Raw genomic sequence first — 22378 nt, forward strand, 5'->3', positions numbered from 1 at the left:
TGTTCGAATGCTGGTGTAAAGTAAAAGAATGTGAATCAAACATTCCAATTGGTTGTACGTAAATTCAGCGTTCAATTATGCGCTGGTTTGTACAGGTATTAAGATCACGATTTGACATCCAGTCAAACCTAACTCGATTGCATTCGAATTCGATCCTGTCGGATGTAAAGCCGCCTGATGTTGCCGCATTAGTCGACAACGCAAAGAAACGCTTGTAATCAAATAGCCCTTAGGGCACAGAATAATAAGTACTAAAGTACTTAGGGATTAATTTTACTTAAGTCATCTAACCCTTACTTTGTTTGTTTTAGCAGTTGCAGTGATTATCATAACGATAAGCGTGACAGTTTTACACGACTTAGAAAAACCGATCTTTACTCACTCTACCAGATGCCCCAAAAGAAGTTAAGTCCCTCAATTTTGCAACGTTACAAAAATCAAGAAGACAATACTAAGGAAACCGTAATAATTCTTAATAACTTACTTAGTAATCAAGACGTTACGACAGTGGTTGATAACTTGTTGTCCAAAAATAAAATATCAGCCGACTCTATTACTGTAGTAGTCATAGAATCCGACGAAGAGGATAATTGATAATTAAGGAATTAACCGCCTTTTTAGTAATGCATAATGTTTTTTGAAAACTCCTGCTGCTTAACGCATAATTATTGCCATTCGAGCAAAGTCCTAACTTAAATTGAAAAAAAAAGATAAAATGTAAATAATATCGACATTGTTTTGTAATTTTATAAATAAAAAATCGTTTTGTAATCAAGTACACTCTAGTGAATATTTCTTGTTGAATATATAAAGAAAATTAAAAGTGGTTTTATTTATATCGGTTTCAGGAAACATAGTCTTACCTAACGTCTTACCGTTAAACGTTTGTTTACTCTTTCCGAGTACCTACCTAAATGATAATATATTATATAAGTATGTCAACTGTTGATATACGTGTTTTAACACTTTTCGTTAAAATAGGTATTCCTTTTATTCTGTTCAAAATATACAAGTATATATTAACCCTAATAACATATTACTATTGCCACAATTTAATGCTATAAGTTAAACTGAAAGCATTACTTTTTCTTGTTTTTCACGTTTGATTTGTTTTTGAGCTAGGTAAATTTATTTCAAAATGATAGCACTCTTAACCGGCAGCCCGGTCTGACATGATGTATGAATGTGAATGAAGCAGAGTAAGTTTGTAAGGCTCGTACCAAGGAGCATTCTCTGGTCTCTGCCTACCCCTATTGGAAGAAGGCGCGCTTTTATGTATGCAGGTATGTATGTAAACGTTATTGCTAGCATTAAAACTACCTATGTCAGAAGATGTACGTAATTTGATGTTTCGACCTCATCTATACTAATATTATAAAGCTGAAGAGTTGTTTGTTTGTTTGAACGCTCTAATCTCAGGAGCTCTAGGTCCGATTTGAAAAATTGTTTCAGTGTTAGATAGCCTATTTACGCTACGAGAAATAAAAAATGATACAAAAACGAGGAAAATTTTGATAGATTCTCTCTTATGTGACGCAAGCGAAGTTGCACGAGTCAGCTAGTAGCAAATATTCTTCAACGTCCCTTTAGTTTTCGCCATATACCACGCCTTTTTCCACAGGGAGAGGCAAATACCAAATAAAGTCAATTGGTACCATCCTTACAAGCGTTCCTTGCTTCATTCACATCCATACATTATACCTTCATCTTATTCTGCCCTAATTGTCTAAAACAAAGTTACCTACTTTCATCGTTTTTTTTATCTTAATAGCTGTCCAGATACCTATTTCGTTTTGTCAAAAATTATTAGCATATTCAATCTAATATACATTGCCGTTAAAATTTTGTTAAGGTACGTTAAGTAGGTGTGAGCTGTGATAGCCGAGTGGTTTAAGAATTACATGTTCTGACTAACTTACTGAGTGACTGACTGATAATCATCGCAGAGCACGAAAATTAGAAACATAAAATTTGGACAAAAGGTGCCTTTTTGCAATGGACTCGTACCTAGGCACCGACAAACGATTGATTTTTAATTCCATCCCTAAAGGAGTAAAATAGGGGATAAAAGTTAGTACTGAAGTTCGTCATTTTCGAATTTAGACGCGTAAAATTACATACTAGGTGGATTTTCAGTGACATCAAAAAACATCCCAAAATAGGTTAGTTTGTTTGAGAAGCTAAAATGTAAAACTTTATTTAAAGGATGAAGTACCATTAAATACATAAATACGTGTTTCGTTGCTTTTAGAAAATCATCCACTGAGGGCTTAAAATATGGGATGAAATTTTGTAGGAAGTTTGTTTTTTTTGGGCTCGAAGCATAAAAATATTTTTATGCCTAGGTATATCAATAAAACTAAATAAATGTAGCTATTTCAGTGTTGTCAGAAAATAATATCCTACGCGTTAGATAGGGTATGAATGATGAAAGTGTATAATGGAGTTCTTTTGTTTTTAGAGGCACAAAGTACCTAGAGGTTTTAAGCTAAGTGCTCATTGGTCCGGCCGTGATTATCCGTCATACCGACCCATGGTGATATAATATAATATCAGCTAATCGAAGACATTAACATTATCAATATTTAAACGCCAACTGAAAATTACCTACCGTAATTTATGGTAGGTATCTACAAATTTAATTGATTCTTTTTTCTGCTTAATTCCATCAAAGTCATGATTATATTCTTTATATTATAATATTACCTACTCGGTGTGGTCTTTCGATTGGAAGAAAATTTTGTGACAGTCTTTTCCGAGTCTTACGTAAAACATGCCGTCTTTTGTTTCATACGATATAGGTACGATGATATAGAGACATTTCACAGCCATTACCCACGTGAACGTATCTTGAAAAAGCCATAATATCTAATGTATCTATACGTTTTGCAGAAGGGCACCACTTTAATTACCCTACAAACTATTTATATGTTTTACAAAGAATATTAAGTACAAATGGTAAACTTCAATGTTAGAACTTACCTTTTTCGTTTCAACTTCTAGTTCTATACTCCGATAGACACTTTTTTGCAAGTCCTCACTTTTTTTACTTCCATTGCGTAGATATAAGCCATCAAAAACATTCTGTAAAAACCTCAAGTCTCGCCGTAAAAAGTGGTGAGATCTATATAATATCAAGTCGATAAATCTATTTAGTCTCTACTTAAAGGACCTTCTGTCTTAAGTTATTACGTATGTTATTATCATGCCAATTTAAAAAAAAATACCTTTAAAACAAATAGACCGACCTGGTCATCGCATGATTTGATTATTAGTATGTATCACACTACACAGCACGACGAGAAGTTAATGCTCCTGAAATGTTAATGGCGAATTTGTGTTTTCTTGCGATGACCAAGTCGATCTATTTGTTTTAAAGGTTTTTTTTTTAAATTGGCATGATAATAACATACGTAATAACTTAAGACAGAAGGTCCTTTAAGTAGAGACTAAATAGATTTATCGACTTGATATTATATAGATCTCACCACTTTTTACGGCGAGACTTGAGGTTTTTACAGAATGTTTTTGATGGCATCTCACTTCTTTTTGTAGAGCGAACATAAGTCCAATTTGTATGGAAAGACGTTTTTTTTTCATAATTCAACATATTTTCCTCTGGGAATGTTGTTCAGTTTCATGAGCTAAACACCCTTACCCACCCTATACCCCCCTCTCGTTATGCCTAATATAGTAGGTACCTATTTATTTTATTTTCTACAGTAATCATAATTCATTAACTGCAAATGTAACCTTGTAATCTTATACATTTATATGAGATTACAAAGTTATTGTTGCAGTTGGTGTATTTAAAAAACTGGATCGAAATTAAAAAATATTAGAATTTTCCCATGATAAAGACACTAAACCCTATTTGTATTCAAAATTTTAAGCTTCTAAGTCTGCTAGAAGTACCTTAGACTTTTGATGATCGGTGAGTCAGTGAGTCAGTGAATCAGTGAGTGACAAAATTCAAAATTTTAACAAGTTGTCATTCTTAAACTACTGGTTCAAATTGACTGAAATTTTAAATATACCGTATTTATACAATTACTGATTAGTTGCTGAAAATCCAGGCTTCTTGTTTTATCCACAACGAAATTATAGGGGTGTCAAAAATAGCCCGAATTGCTTCGAGAAAAGGATGTTACGGCCGTGCCGCTTTTTTTTTGCTCGACTTGCGGGGGCACTTCCGTGCCCCCAGATAGTATAAACAAATGAACGCCAAAACTGAATTAACACGAAACGATTTTTTCATTTTTCCCGCCATAAAATTACAAAGCCAGCTCTACAGATCAACGTCACGAAACTCAAGTCACAAGTGACGCGCACGACACTTTTTCTACGCGTAAATATTTTTGAAACCTGATCTTTTAAGTAAGAGGTAACTCATTTATTTAAGAAAATAATTTATTATGTTGGTAATCAGCATACAATAGTTTATTTTCCTCATCTTTGTAGATCAGATAAATAAGCTATTTATAAAAAAAATGTATTTTAGAAAAAGCAATGGTTGGTGGTGGGTACACATTTTATAGTTGGTCAGACTAAAAAAATAGTCAAAATATTTCGGCAATAATGATGTACCTACCTATCTATCATGTTCCTATGTCAGATTTTTTTTATAAATAATAATATTGTTATATTATTATAACCCATTGAGTGGGTATTATAATAATATGAACGGATGCTAATCGTAAAATCTTCACATCAAGAACATAAAATATTTTAGATCATCATAATATTATAATATCATTTTTATAATGTATAAAACGCAATAAATAATCATTCAATTATTTTTATTATATACTCATTAACTACCTTTATAATTCCGGCTTCAAACACGAACACGACGACAAAAAAAAATAAGTGTTGAACAAGACCAGTCGATGTTTTTTGAAAAAAAGATTGTAATGATGGTTATTATTTTAATTATTATCTCTTATATTTAATACTCCAACTAAGTAAATCTTGATATTAAACAGTATCAAGGGTTCCATCACGTTATTTGACACTTTCGTAGTATTATGATGTTGAAAGAAGTACAACTTATTACCTATTTAAATTAGGTGGTTGTATTGGTTATTTCGTTTAGCACATCACTAGTACTCTATTAACTTTGTCGGCCGAAGCTTGTGACAGACATTTTTGAATATTATTTTTAAACATTTGTTTCCAGTAATTATGAGTAAGTAGGTTTATATGTTATAAAAGTTTGGTTTAAAAATGATTCATATGTTACTTTTGATCTGTTGTGAGTAAACATTGTTATATTTGATTACACGTGTCGGTATGTATAACATGGGTTTACAATAACTTAGTTAATTATGATATATTCATAAAAAAAACTTTGCAATATCATTACTTTGGCATTAATTTATGTGTACCTGTTAGTTTTACACATGTTGGTTTGGTTTTAACATTCATATTTGCTAAATTATTTTTTATAATCTATCATAACGGCTTTTTTTTTCATTGTTGTATCAAAGATGCCTACTTAGTTGACCGGACGCCTTATAAAAAAAATGTGTTTACTGTTAACTGCCAGAAATAACTTAATTATATTCATATTGAGCATTATCCGAACTATTTTGAAGAAATGATACAAAACGCGGCTAATTACAAAAACAAATGGTGACGAAAATGAGAAATTGTAAATAACATCATTATGACGTCATTAATGCGAATAGATAAACGATGAATTCAATAAAATTTAAAAAAATATGTTTTTAATAAACTTTTTTCGAAGTGCATAGGAGATATTTTATTAGATATATTAGGTACCTATATATTTGCTTAGTAGTGTAATTATCTATGTAAGAATATACATTGTTAATTAAATTAATATATCATACCTACACTAAAAACTTAAAGCCACTAAAAAATTGCAACTAAGTATAATTTTGTTATTTTATGTTATTTATATCAGTCCAGCACAAGTATGTAATCAAAAATTACTTATAATTTATTGTGAATAAAGCTAAAACATTACCTATCTACAATCAACGCATGGTTAGTATTATAAACAAAATAATAACACACTCAATAAATCTATAGTCATGAACAACATGCACAAAAAAAAACAAATGTAGGTAGGTACAGAACTTGTAACAAATGTGCATTACAGGCTGTTCCTCTCGGATTTTCATTTGTTTTTGGTAATAACATGGCACCCATAAGTCACAGTGCAATGCTAGGTAGTCAAAACTGTCTGCCAGGTTGCAAAGATTTGTGTATTCAAATAGAAAAAAAGATATTTAATTCTTTTTTTTTTGTAGGTATGTACTTGCTTTATTCTTTTAACTACACTCATTTTTAATACTATAATTATAATTACAGATCTATAAAAATATATTAACATTAACATTTTCATACCTACATACCTAGTTATTTTTTATTAAAAAGTATTGAATAGAAAACTTATTTTCTTATACAGGGTAGGTATAACAAAACAACCAAATATGTGGGTAGATAAATAGCATATCCTAACTCTAATAAACCTAAGAACCTACCTTAAATTAATGTCAACATTCTCCGAAACATGTCTTAAATTATTATACATAATAGATTTTATTTTCTTTATAAAAAGTTTAAAGCCTCATACCTTGCATCATACCTCTTTGATCTGATGAATTGTTTAAACAACAATAAATTGATAGTAGGAACCAGTACCTAGATAATATTTCACTTTAACACTCACCGATTTCTGAGTGCATTTAGTTAGTAGTAGTTAGGTAGTTTATCTTTTCAATAGTGGATTTTGAGTTTAAATACTATTGAATAGATAAACTACCGCTAATTGTACTACAGAAACCGGGGGTAAGTCCTATAACTCTATAAGCTGTCCTATAAGGAAGAAACAAAATTACCCTCACATCTATTTTCTTAAAACCATGGAAAATATATATTAAAGTAAATAAGCACATTCAGCTTCTCTATTACCTGTATAAATTAAAATATTGTCAACAAGAATCTAAATAACTTAAATTCTTACTTAACTTGCCTTTTAGCACTGTTTCAAGTGTAATTTACAAATAAATTATGTATCTTCAATTAAAATTTGGAGACATACTATTTTCATTTAAAATTATAATTATATTCAATCAAATATGTCCTGATTGAAATCAAAATTATGCTTTGAGTAAATTCCTATCTATTCAATATTAATTTATATGCAAAGGAATTAGGCTCACTTTGCATAGGTTTATTTCACATGCCCTTTTCATTTCTACTTTTTTCAACATTTTGCTTATAATTTTCAGAAGACAGTACTTGCAGATACAGTTTCACTTTATCAATAAGCGTATAGCATACCAGATACTTACATCATCTACACACATCTACAAGCTGTGGTGCTAATTGATAACTTATGTAAAATCATTTAGTGATTTTTTTATAAGTATATACTCATTATAAGTGAACCTCTTCTTTAGCAACTCAGCTTTTTTCAGTATAATGTAAACAGTAAGATCATCAGCCTTATCATTTTCTTGATAATTGTTTATGAGTACTAGTAATTCCTAAAATCGCCATCCATCCAATATAAATATATCTTCTTGATCATCTTGGTGATCTAATAAATAAATATAAAATACTAGCTGACCCGCGCAACTTCGCTTGCGTTACATAAGCGTTAAAAATGTTCCCCGTTTTTGTAACATTTTTCACTGGTACTCTGCTCCTATTGGTAGTAGCGCGATGATATATAGCCAATAACCTTCCTCGATAAATGGACTATCTAACACTGAAAGAATTTTTCAAATCGGACCAGTAGTTCCTGAGATTAGCGCGTTCAAACAAACAAACAAACAAATAAACTCTTCAGCTTTATAATATTACTATAGATTTAAACAATACATAGTCTAGCTTAATGCCTTAGACATTCTCTGCCAGTTTACTTATATTTCTTCTTATTACAACAAGAACAACTTAAGATAAAAAAGTATAAATTAAAAAAGTGTAAAATACAAACTGACTATATTTAATGTCTTATTAGGTTAATCAATGAAATTACTATGTAGGGTAATTAGAATGTTATAACATTCATGTACTAGAAAGACTGTCTTCACATTAACTATTTCAATAGGAATTCTGTACTTTGACTTGAAATCTCTGCTGTAATAGATTTATAGGCTTGTATTATACCTAACTATTTTTTGTGGTGGTTTTCATTACTCACTATGGACATGTTCAGTCCTTGCAAGTGTTTGACTGGACTATTCTAGAGACTTTAGATGCTACAGCTATGGTAAATCTTCCATAATCATAGAACTATGATTTATTAAGAAAAACATAAATATTTATCCCTAATTTGATCCTAAATTGAATTTCTCTTGATAACACATTGCAAAATTTTGATTAAAGCTAGCCATGTTGCATTTTAACAATCTGCCAATGAGACACCTAATTGCTTGTCATGTACAAGTTAAAATCCTCAAAATTAGGCTTTACATCAATATTATCATTTAATTGTAGCTGTAGTCAGCATCAAACATAACATATCTAGGTCTTGCTTTACATTCGAGGCTAACCTAGAATTCATCATGTATTTGTAGGTCAAGTCACCAATACTGCTGAGTTATTTGATTTTGTTTGTTCAAGATAGTCTATGTATAATTTTACCTATCTTAGAACATTTAATGCACATACTGCTGTATCATTTGTGCTTGGGAATGCTCAGTATCACTTGGTTAAATGTGACTTGCCAGATCTGATAGATATCATTCGCTCAAATGCTTTTAATGAAACTAACTCAAATTATTTGCATTATGTAGGTTGCTCGCTTGATGGAGTGTAAATTTAAAGGGTTTGGTATAATGTTACTGTTATCAAGAAAAATAGTGAATTTTCATTAGAATTGTCTTTTAGCAAATCACTGAGAGAGCTGTAACTGAAATGCATTGAATCTTTTTCTTATTGAATTGAAATTCACCTCAAGTTACTTTCTTTGTCTGAGCGAGCAAATGTATGAATTTGTGTAATTGTGTTGTGTAGTTGTGTTAGGAGAGGTAAATTAAACAAGTTATTAGGTATACAAGATGTTTATTAGGGTTCTAAATGGTTATGCTCATACATGGGGTTATTAGCTCTAGCAAACATTTCTCAACTAACTGGCGCACTGTTTTCTTTGCACATGATGTTCTTCCACCTGCTTCCGGCAGCCTTCCTTCAATCGTGATGTGTGACTGGTCCAGGTCTGCTCCACTTCCCTTTGTTCATTCCGCTGTGTTCACACTGGCGCACGCCGCCCGTGTCGACATGTTGGTGTAGGTCAGCATCGCCCTCTCTGCTGTAGCCGCGCCGCCCCCGCCGCAAAGTAACTCGTCAAGCTTCACAAATAAAAATGTCTAGCACAAGGACGTGGATGATGCTCGTGGCATACTCTTCTACTTGAAACGGCGAAATTTGCGTTTGAAGTTGAGCGGGCTCACCCCCAGCATCTTGATGATGTTCTTTATTCGACGTTTGTGAGCGCGCCGGAATTTAGCTGGCGATTTTATTATTATGACGATGCACACGATCTCGTGGTCGTTCATCTTGTCAAAGACCATCCATAGGTGTATGTACGGATAGTAGGACCTGTAGCGTCCCGCTAGGGGCGCCGAATTGTTGATACCGACCCCCTCACCCCCGCGGCGCCCGATACAATCACAGCGAAATGTAACTTTAACGTCCATTGCATAAGGTTCAAAATGGTTTACACGCTACATATATAGTAACCTGTAGCGTACCTAGTCGTCTAGGTCTGCGGAGTCTGCGTAGTTGCGATCTGTGCGCTATACGTCCCGATTTATAGTCATCGCAGACTGTCTAGAAAATCAATAGTGCTCCCGAACCCTAGCCGAAGCTATACGCGTCCTCGGTTTTCAGTAGTCTTTGTTGGTTAGGGAATATTATTAGATTGATATGTGATGTAAGTGCAAGTGTTATGTTTTTGTAATAACTTATTATTTATGAGCTATATTAATTTTATTTTTTTGTGACAAAAAAATATTATATAAGTGTTACGGATAGTGTATATTGGTACATTTACACATTAGTGAGGTCGGCGTAAGAGATTTTGAACCATAGTATAGTATATTTGACGATCATGATCATCACCATCATACACAGGCTCACAACCCACATATTGCTAAGTCCCGGGTTCAGGTTCGGTTTGTCCCGATCCTGTGCCAATCTCATCCAGGCGAGCTTCGCATATTTCCTGATATTGTTTTTACCATATTACTATTCTGTATTAACTTACTCGTATTATTGTACTTACTATAAGACGTATAATATTCTTTCCCTGTGTGTACATAACATAAACTGCCTTTTTTTAAATAGTGATACGTATTTCGTTCTACTTAGTTGCCATTTCAAAATAACGGTGCCTTTCGCTAGTCATAGTCAACGGCCGTTAGTCGTTACGACGTTTACAAACTACCGTCAATTGTTCTCATTACCTCAATTTCATATTTTTAATGAAGTTTGAACTTTTTCCATAACTTAAAATGCGCATGTCTCTTAGAAGGGCGTTACTGCATTTTTGCGCAACATTCAGCTCGAGGAATCGATACAATTTATTTTTAATCTCCTGTAGCGTAATTGAACCACCCTAATGGCGCAGACTCCGTATGCTCCAGCCACTGCCAAGTGGGGGCAGACATCGCTTATTATTAGGACTTGGCTACTTTTTGACTCGGCATTTTTATTTATGACATTTTAATCGATAATGTACGTGATTCCTTAATTAATGATGTACTTATTATTATGCCTATAAGTCTTGTCTCATATCTACAGACTGCTCAGGAAAAACTTTTTTATGTACTTTGACAAATTTCACTCCATTACTCAAATTTACCATCGCCTAATAATTCCAAGTTCAGTGATCTTGTCATTGATGTAAATGTATGCACCCCTGACACGAAGGAACTTGCCTTGTTCTTGCCCTACTTTAAAATCAACAGATTGCAGTAAGCACTGAAGATGCAAACCTCAAATTATCATTTGCCACCCATTTTACATCCGACGCATTTGTGGACTTTATGTTCATACGCAGACGGTTCATATTAACGGAGACAAGCCGACCCTGACCAGACTCAAATTCAAATCTTATCGTTTCATAAACATCAAAAGGCACAAGAACGATGAGTAAATATTCTTTACATTTCCATAAATGCTAAAAATATTGCGCCGCTAAAAGTCGTCGTATGTAAAGTCCCTTAGTCAGGACATACCGCGCGTCAACAAATCTATGTTTATCCTTGCATATGTATATAGTCTGGGACTCTGGGCGTTGCATCCGCGGGAGGGGATGGTGCAAGGGTGGATGCGCGGTCATATCAATCTTATTTGATGTGGTATTTAGTTGCAATCAATAACGCAGTTTCCTCGCGACCCCTCAGCCGCCCTAGCTCACCTGGCAGCACGGTCCTAGACTGGCCCGCGTTTAGTAGAGTTGGCGACGCGCGGACGGCGGCGAGACAAGCGAGCTATGTCCGCCAAAATTAATTATTCAGCACTCATAGTGTTTGCAGATAATAGTTCTATTCGAAGAATTAAAAAGTGTAAGCTTATTGCATATGTTAGCCGTCCTTGATTAGGTAATACGTTTCCCCAAAACTGAGCCGTAAATAAACTAGATTTAGTTTCTGTACTTGGCTGTGGGCTTAGCCTCTAATATATCATTGCAATTACAATGCAAAGTGCAAGTGCGTTCTTATCAAATGCCAAACATTTTCGTTTGCTCGCGATTGGATTTAGTTTTAAAAGTGTTATTTGTCTGCAGTACCAAGAGGCAGCATGACAAAGGACGGCAAGCTCCTGCCGTACCGCCACCTGACCCCGCGGAACAGCCGCGCGGGGAAGAAGAAGCCGCGCAAGCCGGTGTCGGAGGACGAAGAAAGCGACGATTCCACCGTGGAGGAGCAGGCTCCTGAAGAACAGAGGAGCCCCTCGCCGCTGCTTGAAGAACCGACCGTCAAACTACCTGAGGTAAGATATTACCTACCTATGAGTATAAGATACTACGCTTCTATAATTTTCTCTTTATAACATGTTTATATTTGTTAAACAGGAGGTACTGAAGACCTTGTACAAGACGCCGGGAGTGCTGATGATCGCTGGGCTGGTCTCCTGGGAGATGGTCGCCCGCCGGGACAACAACCCGACCAAGAGGACTCACCCTAATCTCTACACTTTCCACAAATTCACTGATCGCCGGGTGAGTGCACGAGGTTCTTCATTCTACTTTACGCGGTATTTCTTGCTCTTTCAGTGCTATAAACATATCTGCGATAAAACGATTCATATTGTTCTTTAACTGCTCTTACTTGCTGGTATGGGCATTTTTTTTCTCAACTTCTTAATATTAGCATGGTATTTGACTTGAGAATAGGTTCCTTTACTGTGCGACTAGTATTATAACATGACTTTTTATTAACAAAAATACAATGAATGTGGTTTGTTTCAGTACCGCTTCATAGCCAGTCACTGCTCGGCTGGCCACTCCGTACTGGTGACAGAAGACGGCGAAGCTTACACCTTTGGTATGTATAAACTGATTGCGAAGTTAAGACAACTGTTCGTCAATGAAGTTCATTATTTTTGATGAGTGCGCGCGATGGTCTTCATACATTATAACTTATTATGAAGTTACCAATTTATTGTATAGTTGCCTATTTAGTTTTGTTGAATTTCACATCAGCTGGACATCTATATAATCCACAGAAATTAAATTGTATTGAAAAAGCAAGGACATTTTTTCTGAGAAGTTTTCTTCTATTCGATTAATGGCATATTTTGTATAAACAGGTCGAAACACATGCGGCCAGCTGGGCTTCGGCGACACGACCACGCGCAACGTGCCGGAGCCAGTGCCGGGGCTGCGGGGCAAGAACATCATCCATGCCGCCGTCGGCAGACACCACACTTTGTTCGTCACAGGTACTTATATACCTTTATTCGTTATTTACCTTACAGAAACAAAGAAAATTAAATACGGCTCTCTCTCTAGTCAGTGGTCACAATGATCTCAATTAAATGAATCAACTTGCTGCAATAGTATATATGCCTTCAGCTGATACATCTCTTGCAACCATCGGAGCCGTTTCATTCAATACAAGTAATTTTTCATACAGTCTACCGAGCTGTACCAACTTTAATATTCAACATGCTATTAGCCTAATAGAATGGCTAGATAACTAAGTAACACATCTAATATCTAAGATACTACAATAATCACTCTATTAGATATATCTTTTTTCAAGAAATCAACTCAGCCTTTCCGCCTCTAATAGTCACATAGTTAAATTAGTATAACCTTAACATATTTTCTTTCAGGAAACAACAATAAAGATTAATAAAAAAGCTTGCGTTTTATTCTATGAAACCCTAACATTATTCACTATGTGATTTAGCACCCGATACAAGTATGTTCGTAACATGACTGTTATTTCAACAGATACGGGCACGGTGTACGCTTGCGGAGATAACAAGTGCGGCCAGTGCGGGCTCGGCAACACCACGCCCCAGATCCTCAAGCCGACTAGGATCCGATACACGTAATTTACTCTTTTCTTTATATTACATTCATGATAGGTTCAATGAACCATGCCGTGGTTCTTTAAGACAGCATCATCAATCATACAAACTCCAGATATAACAAACATTTTCTGTGAATAAAAATAATTTGAATTTGAAACACAGATTATTCCTACTCTCTAATTTGTATTTTGAATGAACGCTACTGATTTATAAATCTCATGTATTTTTTAGGAAGGCGAATCCTTAGTGCTATCCTTTGCTCAACTCACATGTCAACCGGTGTATTTACAATAGCCCAGAATTATAACCTGTCCACATTAGCGATATAAAGTAATAGGGTCACTCACTATTGCATGGAACTTACATTATAAACGTCAAAACGTCAGCTCTGCCTACGTATGTTACAAATTCTACAATGTACTGTAAGTTTCTCTTGTGTGGCAGCGGCGCTCCGGTGGTGAAGGTGGGCTGCGGCGCGGAGTTCTCCATGATCCTGGACTGCAACGGCTCCCTGCACTCCTTTGGGCTGCCCGAGTATGGACAACTTGGTAAGAACACTTTTTATATGTGTGGAAATAAATAAAAAGTGAAATGAGTTTTATTATACCCTTATAATATATTAAGGAGAGGTAGAAGTGTGTTATCAGATTACTCAGATCAATGTATATTTTGGTACTTGTAATGTTTGTGCTTTCTATTTTATCATCTCAATACCACAGGCATTTCTGTGTTAGGGTCACTCACATCTTGCGGCTGATTGGCAATGTTGCTGAGCGAAATTACATTTTTATCCACAGAGTACCAGGGCATTTCAGTGATTTTACTATAATCCAGTTTCAGGGTTACATGGGACAATCTTAAGTTGATATATCAGTGGGTGATTTGTATTGATAAGCCCTTAGAGAAAATATTACATTGTTGTATTCAAGGATTTTAGTGGTTGAACTGTATTCAGGTTCACACGGGATAATCTTAGTTTGATCTGTCGGTGGCTGATTTGCAATTATAAGTGCTTTGGGTTTTATTACATTGTTTGTTCCCCTATTTTAGTGTTTAAACTGTATTGTAGATACTCAGATCATTTTTGGGTTGATCTATTGGTGGCTGATTTAATGACGTTATCAATGGTATTCCGGAGTAGTTTAGTTATATACACGGGTAACTTAGGTTGATGTATTGATGGACTTGCTATGATAAGTCGTTAGATTGATATTACATTAGTTTATTCCTGAAAAACCAGTTAAGTTCAGTGGTTGAACAGTATTAGGGTTACTCTGGATACTCATAATCTTGGGTCGATGTACAGGTGGCAGGTATTAACATTGAGTACTTATTGAGTCTTAATTACCTAGGAATATATATACCAGGAAGTAAGGAATACTCAGATTACACAGTCTATACTGAGTCTATCTTGACTTGTGGTACGGAGACTGGCAATGTTTAGTATATACATAATAATATATTGTATTATGTGTGGATGCAGAGTGTTAACAGGAAACATCCGTCAATTTTGTGTAGTTATAATGTTTGCAGTGGATGTGCAAAAAGATAATAGGTTTATTGTACCTTATATCCTAGAAGAATCAAAGCATTCCTGCATTTGAAATGTTACAGTTTACACTGGTCAAGGACTTTGTGTCTTAAATCAAACTAGACAATAAATAATTTGCTTGAGCAGTCACTATTTGTTTATAGGCAAATATTAATACTTGATCACTTTTGTTCCGATCATTCTTTTTGTTAAACCAAACACATCTGATGTTGAAATAGTAGCTTCAACCTTATACAATTACTCAATAACTTGTCAGAAGCAGAATCATTTATTAATTAAACATAAGTAGGAATTAGATCTCTCATTGTCATACATTGGTTTTTGAGTACACTATGAGTCAAAAAGTACTAATGCGGGTGCTATCAACTCATTGGTGTTAGTAAGTCGAAAAGTTGTTAAGACATAGGTGTTGTCAACTTCAGGTCACAACACCGACGGCAAGTACTTCGTGACATCGACGAAGCTCTCGTTCCACTTCGAGACGGTGCCGAAGCACGTGGCGCTGTTCTTCGAGAAGTCCAAGGACGGCCACGTGTCGCCCGTCAAGGACGTAGAGATCGTCGACTTCTCCTGCGGAAACAACCACACGGTAACATATACATCGCAATGATGACTTTACATACAATACTAAAGTTTTATACTAGTTGAGAGATTGTTAATGACTTTTTGTACTGTAATTATACATGAATAGTCACTTCCCTATTAATGTGTTCACTATTATAAAAGGTCATATTCAAACTATGATCAGCTTGCGAACATGCTTAGCGAACAGACATTCAAAATGGATTACTTATACCAATTAGCTTTCTGCGAGTTCTATTAACAATATTATAATCTTCAAGGGAACGAATAAACTGTTGTAAAAATATGTTTGAACTTATAAATTGGCTAGCACTTTATTGCATAGGTGGCTATCGACTCGAAGAAGCGCGCGTACAGCTGGGGCTTCGGCGGGTTCGGGCGCCTCGGCCACGCGGAGCAGAAGGACGAGAGTGTGCCGCGGCTCATCAAGTACTTCGACTCTCAGGCGCGCGGCGTGCGCTCCGTGCACTGCGGCGCCACCTTCAGCCTCGCCGTGAACGAACTCGGTACGTATGAGCGACACCACGTCGCGCGCACACACGTCTCAGATGATCCTAGCCGCGGCCACAGTTGCTCGACTTTGATGATCAATATTAACAAACATTTATTTGCTGACAAATTTTGGTTGATCACTTTTGGTTTAAAGCTTTCGTTCATCACGTAGGCAAAGCACTGATTTTCAATTGCTTCGTTTGATCAACAAACATCGGTCAAATGTGATCGCGCCGTAGAGGCAAATAGTAGAAATCTTTTCAGTCACTCATAATTTGAATAAAAAATAAACTTAAATAGCGAAGAACATAGTATTTTGAAATAGAATGAGGTGTTTATTACACCAAGTCGAGAATCGGCGATATATCTAGAACAATCACAGACCCACACATTTTAGTTTTGAAACTGGCTTAGCTTGGTCCACTTTAAAATACAGTGTATTTCAGAAATCCTTTACCCATCTATTTCACTTATATTTAAATTTTACCTGAAATAAACATTCTTACTGAATATTTGCAAATGTTATAAATATTTTCTACATTACATTTCTAAATTATATCTGCTGAAATTATTAAATATAGCCTCCATAAAAAAAAAACAAGAATACCATTATAAAGCAAGATATTGCAGTACCATTCAATGTACAATACTGCCAAATACTCCTCCGGGTACAGGATTGTCGAATACACTGTAATATTTCATTCATAAAAATAGCAGTATTTTTTATTTAACATGACTTGGTGCAGTAAGCATCATATCATTAAGCATATTAGTTATGGAGCTAGCGCAGTTTCGAATACTGCTCGAAATCATTATGCAATAGCTATAAAACATTTTAGTTCCATCATTCCCTTGCAATTAAACTCACAACGGAAACAGTTTTAATAATAAATTGTTTTTACATTGTCACAAATTCATTTTAATCACCTCACTTTTAAATAACTCATTACACACAAGTAAATACTGTTTAATATTAAAACAGTTATCTGTTCTTAAATAATCACTTGAAGAAAAGATTGTACTGTTTGCTATCATCTGAGATACATATTGAAGACAAGTTTTTCACATGTATCTCTTAACCGGGCATAATCTAGTTTTGACTGAGTTCAGCCATAACCAGATTATATTTTTGTATGAAACTTTATTAATATACTTCTGAAGAATGGTTAAGAGTTACACCTTTAATTAAATAATATTCGTTTTCAATTAACATAAGTTATTCGGTTCCAAAATAGTGGGACTTTCACGCAACCAACAACGTAAGTATATTACAACAATATTGTATAATAATCGTTTAACTAGAACATTTAATTGACTGTATATTTTTTTCTGCAGGGGCCCTATTCTTGTTCGGGCAAACTAAACGCACGGGGGAAGCTAATATGTACCCGAAACCCGTGCAAGACCTTAGTGGTGCGTACATAACTATATTATACTTGAATACATGACGGTATGTATGCGTTTCCTTTACTATTACAACGATTACTACGCGAAACTAAACATGGATGGAGCACTAATGATGGATCAAAAGGATACACAAATAAGGAACGCTTTGAACTGTTGACAACAGTTAATACTTACAAATTGGCGAATGTACATGATTTGTATATATCTACCAAACAGACATCACTTGAAGTCATACAATTTCTACAGCCAAAACTTTACGCTCTTCATATCTTGATACAAAATAAATGAAATATAACAACTTTATAATTGTTCTTAGTAATTAATTATTACTGTGTAACTTTCCAGGGTGGAATATTCGTAGCGTGGGCACCAGTAACACATCCATCGTGCTGGCAGCCGACGATTCCCTCGTGGCTTGGGGAGTCTCGCCCACTTACGGCGAACTGGTTAGTATCTATTACACCATACTTACTTTACACAGACAGACATACGATTATTATCACTAGTCATTAAATTATAAAAACACAGCTTTTAATGACATTACATTTTTACAACACCATTTATGCTTGAGGAACGTAACTAAGTAATTGTTAGGAATGAATGCGAATTGCTGTGTTTCTTGTGTTGGTAGTGTTCGCAAGCGCGGCCCGCTGTGCGTGAGATAGCCTCTTTTATTTCAAGCATTGACTAGTCTGGACTCGAGGTTTAATACATTTTTATCTAAGTTGCATAATTAAGTATCAAATAAATATTATCATGTTTAAACTTTGCAGGGTACGGGTGAGATCAATAAGTCGACCGCGAGGCCTAAGGAAGTGTCTCGCATGGACGGGCTGAGCATCACTCAAGTAGCCATGGGCTACTCGCACTCCCTGCTGCTGTGCGACGACTCCAGCGAGGAGGTCAAGGCCAAGCTGGCCTCCTTGCCCACTTTCAACCCATAAAGTGGGCAAAACTTCCCACTTGATGGACTCTTTCCTCCACAAGTGGTCTTCAGTTCTCTCACTGCTGGGCATTCGTTTTTTATCACAATTTATTTTTAACCTACTGCCTGGCCCACTGTACAGGGCTCCTCCATCTCATTAACTTTTGCAACACCACAATTTTTAGTTTTTATACTTCGTTTATTGTTATTCTCGGTTGTTCAAAACATTGGCGATACATACATAAATTTACAGTTGCAGCATTATCAAGGTTGATATACGTATTGGATCAATATTTGGAATCCGTATTTTAGACTTCCTGTTTTTACTCATAAACCAATTCGGTAAGTAACGTCCATTGAAGATAACCAACGGCATTTAAGATGGGTAGTCGTTTAGTAGTTTCGGAACTGAGCGTCTCTCGGGTTTCAAAGCGCGCCATACTTGTTAAGTTCGGCGCTATAATATCCCACAGGTAGAAAACAAAAATAGCTCACAAACCGTTGTATGGTTTTCGCGAGACTGTATCTCTTGTTAGTACTAGAGTGGGGTGTTCAGTATATTGAGCCCGCGCCTCTTAGGCGGTACAAAACATTCTATTCACCGAAACACTGAAATCAGACACAGCCTTGTACCGCTACCGAATTATTCACTATGTAAAGTGATAACAAAAAATAACCTACAACCTTGATAGAAAGCTATCAATTTATCAATAGCAGGCCTATTGTTGCACGTAACGTATTAATACTTCATTAGATATTAGCTTGTGTCGATAATTATAGGAATAAGCTGCCTCGGTCCGCTCTGCTCTGAGTTTTAAATGATTAATTACGTGCTCAGTTTTGACGCATTCAAAAAATACATTCTCACATCATGATTATTTTTAATGGATCGGCGGCCGAGGTACAGTTTTAGTTCGCCACAATATTATGATTAGTTTGGAGAAACACTGGCCTAAACACATCAACTTAGCAATAAAACATGTTCCTATTGTACTCGGATAAAGTACGCTTTATTTGAAAATGATAGAAAACATAGCACACTATATAATTGCATCCCAGTGCCAGTTTGAAACAAATCCATCGAATTATTTGTATAAATTAGGCATTTTTTAATAAGTTTTATCTATAGGTTTAAGGTATTTTTATTGTATTTTTTTATAAAGATTTCTTCCGCATGCTCAGTATTTGCTGTCGCAAACATAGATTAAGGACAAAAAAATAAGTGTAGATCTATCAGCCTCGACACCGATTTCGTGAGATGTTACAGGGAATAGTTGGATATAATGTGTGACCTGAGTGACGGACTAGTTCTCGCTTGTTAGTATTTGTAGGATTCTCTTAATTATATGTTGCCATTGAATGTGGACGCGGAGGCATCCCAAAGGGAAGATAGAGATGAAGGAATGATTGCACAACTTGATATGAAAGAAGGTTACACAGAGTCGAGGGCAATAGGAGGTAGGTGAAAGGAGAAAATTAGAAACCAGCGTAGCAAGGTGGTGATGAATGAGAGCGACTGTAATTTTGAAGAGTCTTGTATAGTGTTTTTAAGCTGCTTCTATTTAGAATTGAGATTGTAAGGACGAAATAATGCAAAGAGATATTGTTTTTCCTCCGACAATTTGATTCCTTCTTTGTGTTGTAAATATAGAAAATGGTCCCACAAAGGACGCTCTCTTTGCCGGCAGAGGTATCTCGTACGTGTCGTTATTTGTGGGCGCCGGTAGAACGTCTCCGTGACGAACCCGACCCGCACGACTCAACGCACGCAACCGAAGCTTCGATAAATAATATTTATTATATTACTTCGCCCGTAATGTGTCATAATTTTGGTAGACGCCGTTTGGAAAGCCGATGCATGTAATACTTACACGTGAACGGGAACATGGACTTAATGGATTGTGGCTTGACAGGTGTATTCCATCTCACTGTCAATAACGTACTGAACGACCTCAGTGATGGACTCTCCCAGTTGTTGGTATTGTAGGAGTCTCTTAATTATATGTTAGCTTAGTGAATGAGACGGATGTTAGGTATGAATGTGGACGTGGAGGCTGTCGAAACAAGACGTGAGGGATAGAAGAAGCGTGAGTAGTGTACAACATGATATGACAGGAGGTTATACTGAGGCGACGACGGCGATAAACGATGAAGTATATGCGTGTTTAGTGTAGGATAATGATAATGAACGAAGGCGCTGTAATTTTGAAGAGTCTTGTATATTGTTTTCCATTCAGTTTCTATTTAGAGTTGCGGTTGTGCGGACGAAATAATGTACAGAGATATTGTTTTTCCTCCGACAATTTGATCCCTACTTTGTGTTTTATATATATATAGTACATGGTGTTACCACAAAGGACGCTCTTTTTGCCGGCAGAGGTATCTCGTACGTGTCGTTATTCGTGGGCGCCGGTAGAACGTCTCCGTGACGAACCCGACCCGCACGACTCAACGCACGCAACCGAAGCTTCGATAAATAATATTTTTGTTATATTACTTCGCCCGCAATATGTCATAATTTTGATAGACGCTGTTTGGGAAGCCGTTACAAACATTGCTGACATGCTGATGGGAACATGAGCTTTAGGAATTGTTGCTAGATAGAGATGCTTCACATCTTTAATAACCGTTTTAGGTTTCATTGACACGGTCGTCTTGCGAAATCTGTGAAGGTATCTGAGAAAGTGTATTCATGTATTTGATGTTTACTACTTTACTGTAGCTCGTAAGTGTTCTACTGTTCAAAACTAGGCGCTCTGATGATATGGAGTCACGAGATACTTACGACTTGGATGAGATGATTTAATGAAACTCTCCCGAATTAACGATGACGGGAAATACAATGCAGAGCGTAGTTCGGGAGATATTGAACCGTGGCTAGTGCGAGCATCAGAGCCGACACTGTACCACCCACCACTTTCTCAGCTCACCCGCGGCTAACACGCCCACCTCACTTCGATCATTCTAGTATACGATTAAACATAAACTATCACTCGATATATACACATTACTACTTTTAGAACACCTCATTTCTTGAGGAGATTTACTACTTAACGGTTCTAGTATTAAGGTATAGATGATAACTTAACGTACTTATCTTGTATTTAAGATTAGATGTATATCGGTGTAACATTCCCTCTGCCGCGCCCTGTCACGTCGGATGTACTTACTCATCCGATGCTCTGTTGGGCTACAGGTGACTAATAGACTGAATTTTACTTGAACTTAGCATAACGAACAAATCTCGAATACCTATTTAAATTGTTGCGGTTGTGCTGTCTCATATTTAGCTTGCTAGCAAAACCAGAAACCGAAACGTCAAGCAAAATAACATCCAGCGGGCAAATACCATCATAAGGTATGAAAGAGCACAATCACTTCAGTTTGAAGTTAATAGCATCCATTTGTCACCTACACTCACACATATGGTATTTAATGGTTGTAATAAATATATTCAGAGGACAACAATCTCATCACCGGACAGAACAACTACAACTAACGGGTACAAACAACATTTTCTGTCATAATGTAAACTTGCCAACATTTGATAAATAAACTCTTTTTCAATGTATTGTGTTATTTTATTTCATTACTCTGCTAATTGTTTTCAGAATATCTATAGTGGTCAAACATAGTAGACTTCGGGTTGCAGAAACAACAAGAACCACTTACACTCGGACGCTAAGAAATTTTAGAGGAAATCTTTGTATATTATAAAGTTCCTAAGGTCTGCTGTGTTCTTTTAGCCGCTTAGGTGCACTATACTAAGGTTCATATAGGCTAGTAGTTGAAGTTGGACACTAATTCTAGGAAAGCCAGTAATTTATCTTAGCCACTTGAGTAAGTTGATGTCACGCCATCTTACATTTCCGAGGATTAACAAAATGGCGGCT

At 35.8% G+C, this 22378-nt stretch overlaps 1 protein-coding gene across 3 annotated transcripts; it reads left to right on the forward strand.

The window, feature by feature from the left end:
* Positions 1 to 5059: 5059 nt before the first annotated feature.
* Positions 5060 to 22056, forward strand: LOC142986743 (protein RCC2). Of its 3 annotated transcripts, none has more exons than XM_076135356.1 (13): positions 5060 to 5188; positions 11771 to 11976; positions 12059 to 12205; positions 12455 to 12530; positions 12796 to 12927; positions 13445 to 13544; positions 13972 to 14075; positions 15502 to 15668; positions 15987 to 16167; positions 17389 to 17412; positions 17489 to 17566; positions 17906 to 18006; positions 18334 to 22056. In XM_076135356.1, the coding sequence occupies exons 1-13, from the start codon at positions 5185 to 5187 to the stop codon at positions 18502 to 18504; spliced, it is 1491 nt and encodes a 496-aa protein (XP_075991471.1). In that variant the 5' UTR covers positions 5060 to 5184; the 3' UTR covers positions 18505 to 22056. The 3 variants fall into 3 exon arrangements, with proteins under 3 accessions (XP_075991471.1, XP_075991473.1, XP_075991472.1); XM_076135357.1 differs by lacking the exon at positions 5060 to 5188 and adding an exon at positions 9796 to 9913; XM_076135358.1 differs by lacking the exon at positions 17389 to 17412.
* Positions 22057 to 22378: the final 322 nt, after the last annotated feature.

Source organism: Anticarsia gemmatalis, chromosome Z (genome assembly GCF_050436995.1).
Source record: "Anticarsia gemmatalis isolate Benzon Research Colony breed Stoneville strain chromosome Z, ilAntGemm2 primary, whole genome shotgun sequence".
Classification (NCBI taxonomy): domain Eukaryota; kingdom Metazoa; phylum Arthropoda; class Insecta; order Lepidoptera; family Erebidae; genus Anticarsia; species Anticarsia gemmatalis.

Excerpts from the sequence above, each read along its gene's own strand:
- LOC142986743 (XM_076135356.1), top strand. Across the intron at positions 11,977-12,058 it reads CGACCGTCAAACTACCTGAG|GAGGTACTGAAGACCTTGTA; the intron begins GTAAGATATTAC and ends TTTGTTAAACAG. Across the intron at positions 15,669-15,986 it reads CCTGCGGAAACAACCACACG|GTGGCTATCGACTCGAAGAA; the intron begins GTAACATATACA and ends TTTATTGCATAG.